The following is a 5,444-nucleotide window of genomic DNA, read 5'->3' on the forward strand; positions in this document are numbered from 1 at the left end:
TACATTTGATAAATGCAGAATATATTCTGTGTATCATCTGTTTCTGTAATGTGTGCTTGTGGTCTGTTCTCAGAAAATTCTTGTTTTAATTACAGCATAATTATTAATTAAATATAATGTGAAAAAAAATCAGTGTTTCATCTTGAAATGATTTTTGATTGTATGGAACAGTTTTTGATCAGAAGAGGGAATGTTCCTGTCATTCAGCTACGTTTATACTTCCTGTTCAGCTGTACCAGTCTGTCTTCATTAAGCAGTTACTGGGAACTTTTTTTTTTTTTTTAATTTGTCACAAAGGTTCCAAAATGGCTCCAAATGTATGCCAAATTTTCCCTCACATTGGTTGAAAATATCCTAATTTAACAGCTATATTCTTTTACAGTGTATTAAGAAATCTTCACTGAGTGAGAGCCTTTTTTTTTTTTTTTTTTTTTTACTAATATCACAAAGTATGACCAGAATAAGAAGATAAATTTTGATGCAATAAGGAAGACAATGTAGATGTGAAATTATTTACATGCGCGCCACAAATCTTTCCATAAATATTGGCAACAGGTCAATTCATCCCTATAGTCCTACTTTTATTCCTTAACTATAAAACCATTATTGTACATCAGGGTTTTTTTTTGTTTTTTTGTTTTTTTGCTTAGTTTATTATCCAAAACGTGTTATAAATTATCTTGAAAATTTTTAAATATCACGTATATTTTAATGGTTGAATTAAATTCCGAATGACTTGCCTTAGACCCTAAGTGTCCATTATCCCCCCACCCCAACCCCTTTTCCGATCCCTGTTTGGTTCAGGTAGCTGATGACAAATGATAGATTATAACTCCCTGATCAAGTCAGAGTCACCCTGAGCGACGTCTCTGAAAACGATTTACGTCAAACTGGTAGATTGTGGTCATCAGTCCTTAAAACCATATTTCTAGTCGTATGAGAAACGGCCCAAAATAACAAGCAGCGGGGCATGGAGACGCACTACGTCAAGCCAGCACACTGACAGATTCTTACAGGTCAACTGATCGTCTTTATTACAATAAATACACATTTACACAATGTTTACACATGGCTGCAGGCCGCAGGTCTACACTTCAGACCTGGACTATTTCTAAGAGGGTTTTAATGTTCTCTGATCGAATAGCTGCACTGACAGAACATTCACGACATTTTTTTTTTTTTCATTTAGGTGAATCAACAACGGGAACCGAACATGTAAAATCCTCCCCCACCCTCCAGAAAAAGATGACAATTGTTTGTGCTTTTAATCTTTCACTGACATAAATTCACATCGTTCCTTGTTTCAGGTGAACAAACTTCATGCAGGAAAATGAGCCTCAACTTTTCGGTGATGCCAACTGCAGCGTGGGGGCAGAGCGAGTGCCAGCGAACGGGACGGGACTTCGGAAGGGAGTCTGAGCGCCTCTTAAATCGGTGACACCTCTTTCTCCTCTGAGGCGGAGGCCGGAGATAAGGACTCCTCGTCCTCCGACCTGGAATAGTTCGTGTGAGCTCCGGCGCACTTGCAGCCGCCGTGCGCGCTCCTCTGCGTGGCTTTCCCTTCCTTCTTGTGCTTCACCCTGCGGTTCTGAAACCAGATCTTCACCTGCTTCTCCGTCAAGTTCAGATACGTGGCGATCTCGATGCGCCTGAGTCTGGACAGGTACATGTTCGTGGAGAACTCCCGCTCGAGTTCCAGAAGTTGCGTGCTGGTGAAAGCCGTGCGCATCCTTTTGCCGTTCTGTATGTGGCTGTTCTCGGAGCTTCCTGCAGTAAAACATAAAGAGGTTTTTTGTTTGTTTGTTTAAGCAGAGATTTGCTTGTGTTTTACCTGTCGGGACGGGACGCGTTACTAAATCTCGTGCGTAAAAGTACAAAAGTGAAGGTGCGGCGAGCGTCTGTTACTCTTACAGGTGTCGGGGGACGCAGGTGCTTACCAATAGAAAGGCAGTGGTATCTCCTGGGATCCGTGACGCCGAAGGTGGGCGTGCAGACAGACGCGTGTCCAGGATGCGCCAGCGCAGAAGGCTGCTGCTGCTGCTGTTGCGCTATCCGTTGACAGAACTGCGCCTCCACACCTGGAAACTGGCTCTTCAGGATCGGGATGCCACCGCGCGAAGACTGGATGTGCGACGTGACGCACAGCGGGCACACGCAGAACGTGCCGTTCTTCCTGGAGGGACACACCGGCGCGGCGACCGTCATTACGCTCGGGGAGTGCACGTTGATGGGGAGCAGAAAGTCCTGCGCCGGATGCTCGGCCGCGCCGGGTCGCACCGCGTCCTTGATGATCAAGGAGTCGACGTAGAAGGACCTGGACATGGCTGCGCCGCAGAGGAGAGATCGCACCAGAGCGCGGGACGACGGCCGTTTCTCATGTGAAGCCCTCGGGATCTCCAAAGGTGCTTATGTTTGATGGTTCAACAAAAGGGACCCCGAAGAGGGGTTGGCCCTGCATCGTCACCCACGTGCGCACCCGGCTCCAAGGGTTTGCGCTGTCACTGACCCAAACCACGTGACGCCTCTCTGCACTACTCCGATCACAACTCGCAGATTTTGGCTCTTTTTTAAAAAATTTTATTTCAAGATTTGAACATTAATCATCAAAATGAGCACATTTAATGTTTTGAAGAGCCTTACTCTATAAGAAAAAGTTCTCAGACTTTCAGACTAAAATTGTCTGAGAACTAACATTATACTAACATTACTAACATTATATATATATATATATATATATATATATATATATATATATATATATATATATATATATATATATATTTATTTCAAATAAGTACATTAATAGTAATGATGATGATAATAATAATAATAATAATAATAATAATAATAATAATAATAATACCCGTTTCAGGTGCATTATTTGTTAATAAAGAAATCCAAAAACAGAATTTTCATTCCTAATTTTTCTAAATTATTCTTCTTCTTTCCAGAAATGCGATTTAGGAGTTGTTCACGCGAAGATAAGGAGCTTTCGTTGCTCCGCAGCCATAATCACACTTTGAATCCGGTTGGTCCAGGTTTCACTTCCAGCAATTAAAGAATTATGAACCGTCGGCGAGTCTGGGCCGCGGCTATTTGACGGCGATTAGGATTCAATTAGAAAGTGTTTATAATGGCGGTTCTGTGCGGGGGTAAACAGGCAGCTATTTCAGCAATGCGTTAATCCCTCATCTTGTGACGATAATTAGCGAGTTTGATCCCCCGGGCGGGTCACCGGGCAGGTTTAGCTTCTGCTTTCATCTGCCAAGTAAAAACGGTGCGAAGAGGAGAGGAAAGAAGAGAAGAGAAGAGAAGAGAAGAGAAGAGAAGAGAAGAGAAGAGAGAATAAAAGAGGAGAGGCTTTGGGGTCCAACATTCAGGAGTTACGCCAATAAAACACAAAGCGTTACAATGTAAACTTATTTTATTTCTATCAAAGGTTCCTGCAAGTGAAACACACATCGATGGGTTAAGTTCCAACTAGTTTTAAAAATTTATTTTCATGACAAACTTTGTCCCGATTAGACAATTTTACTCATTTGGTTTAAATATTCACATAAATAAATTCGGTTTTAGCTCTTCTCTGTGTTCTATGAACTTAAAACTCTAGAGCCAATATATAATATTTCATAATGTTTTAATATTGTATTTAATAATTCAAATATCTGCTTGATCACCAGAATGAGACAATATATTCTTTTGAAATTGTGGAGTTAAAAACAGCCCATCAGTAAGTTTGGTTTTTAACTCAAAAAGTAGTTCCACGGTGGGTTAAAATCAATGACTTTAAAATCAAATAAACTTTTATTATTATTATTATTTAAAATAGCAGAAGAGTTACCTAAGGCAGTCTTGCTCATATTTTTCTCCCCTCTGTGTAGTTTTGATTTAAATTCCTAAATAAAATTCGTTATGAACTTATACAGATACATCATGCACATTTGCAACTAGAAGGAATCATGTTATAGAAATTAACATAGCTTCTGAGCATATGTCTTGATGACCAATTCAGGAATGGTAGAAATAGTTACTTGCTTTAACTAACGAGCAAGTAAAAGTCTGACGTTGATAAAGTTGTTTTAGTGAGATGCAGCTGTAAACCCAGCGTCATTTCACCATCTCACTATTTGTTATTTTAGTTCGAGGAAGAAGTTTGGTGAAGTCTGACTGTGTGGTTGTGAAGTTCAAAATCTTCAAATTAGATCAGAATGATTTGTTAAAACTATACCCAACTTCTTCCCCGAAAATCCTAAACCCAACAAAAGCAAGCAAGAAATGACCCAGCAGTTTTAAGAGTTTATTTACAACTTCTGAATCCAGAATCATGTTTTCTGCTCAATCCTCTTTCAATAAGGGCTATCACGTTTCTTTCAGCGCGTCACTTGTTGGTTTGTCCTTCAGGCTAAAAAAAAAACAACAAAAAGACACGTTCCTCAACCGTTGCAAACTGACATTCACATTAAAATCAACATTTGCCTCAATAATTCACAAGAGCCAAAGTCAATGTAACACACTTACATTTCACACAACACATGATACAAAAATATGCTGCTAAGAACCTGGGAAACAGTTTCCACTCCCTTTTCTTCTTTGTTTAAGTGCTGAGTTTAAAATCATAATTTTCTCAACTCTTGGCGATACGACAAAATGACTAAAAACGTAAACACAACTTACTGGTGCAAGCTTATCTTTCACAAACTCTTATATTTAAGCTCAAAATTCAAAACTTGTGAAATGTCTTTGCCTTTAAGAGCAGAAGTTAGTAGACACGACAAGAAGTGGCTCAAATATTTTGCCATGCAGAATGGATTAAAGTTACAAGAAAGTCAAAAGGTGAGTGAGCAAAAAACACACTCATGCTCTTGCAAACAAACTTTTGAGTCTAAATGCTTTGACTGCAGCTGGGAGGGACTGGAGCCTGAGGACTGGGCCTTTCAGTACTTATGGATCGGAAAAGGGTCCATTCTTTCACTGCTTGTTGAAGATAGAAGGAAAATCACATACAATGATGTCAAAACCTCCAAAAGTCTACAATAAACTGCAAAAGCTAGTGAATTTGTTGTTGGTCTGAATAATTCAACTAATAGTGACAAAGATGGTAACCCTGTCGGAAGTAACATCTTCCATTAGACTTTAATGACAATGTTTTAGTCTAATGTGTTAGAAAATTTATTTTAGGCACTAATAATCACTACATTTACAAATTAATACCGCCACTTTCCTAAAACAATGTCCTTGTAAAAGTAATTTTACCCAAAAGTAACTGAAGCAAAAAAAAAAACAGAATTAATGAAAAAAAAAAATCACCACCTATTTCTTTCCAAAAGATGCTTTAGACAAAAATATCATTTTTGACAAAAAAAAAATATTTAGGATATTATTTCAGCAAATCCCCCCCCCCCTCTTTTTTTTTTTTTTTTTTTTTTTTCCTCTAACCTAAACAA

The 5,444-nt window shown here is 39.1% G+C and overlaps 1 protein-coding gene across 1 annotated transcript; it reads right to left on the reverse strand.

The window, feature by feature from the left end:
* Nucleotides 1–1,013: 1,013 nt before the first annotated feature.
* gsx2 (GS homeobox 2) lies at nucleotides 1,014–2,660 on the reverse strand. The gene is made up of 2 exons (XM_015040627.1): nucleotides 1,938–2,660; nucleotides 1,014–1,767 (listed from the first exon to the last, which is right to left on the reverse strand). The coding sequence occupies exons 1-2, from the start codon at nucleotides 2,320–2,322 to the stop codon at nucleotides 1,427–1,429; spliced, it is 726 nt and encodes a 241-aa protein (XP_014896113.1). The 5' UTR covers nucleotides 2,323–2,660; the 3' UTR covers nucleotides 1,014–1,426.
* Nucleotides 2,661–5,444: the final 2,784 nt, after the last annotated feature.

Source organism: Poecilia latipinna, unplaced genomic scaffold, assembly GCF_001443285.1.
Source record: "Poecilia latipinna isolate Pla-1442-1.1 unplaced genomic scaffold, P_latipinna-1.0 Scaffold520, whole genome shotgun sequence".
In the NCBI taxonomy this organism is placed as follows: domain Eukaryota; kingdom Metazoa; phylum Chordata; class Actinopteri; order Cyprinodontiformes; family Poeciliidae; genus Poecilia; species Poecilia latipinna.

What these genes read in the sequence shown, in the direction of transcription:
- gsx2 (XM_015040627.1), bottom strand. Translation starts at nt 2,322, where the DNA reads ATGTCCAGGTCCTTCTACGTCGACTCCTTGATCATCAAGGACGCGGTG. An exon ending in ATACCACTGCCTTTCTATTG is followed by an intron (nt 1,768 to 1,937) that starts GTAAGCACCTGC and finishes GTTTTACTGCAG; the next exon opens with GAAGCTCCGAGAACAGCCAC.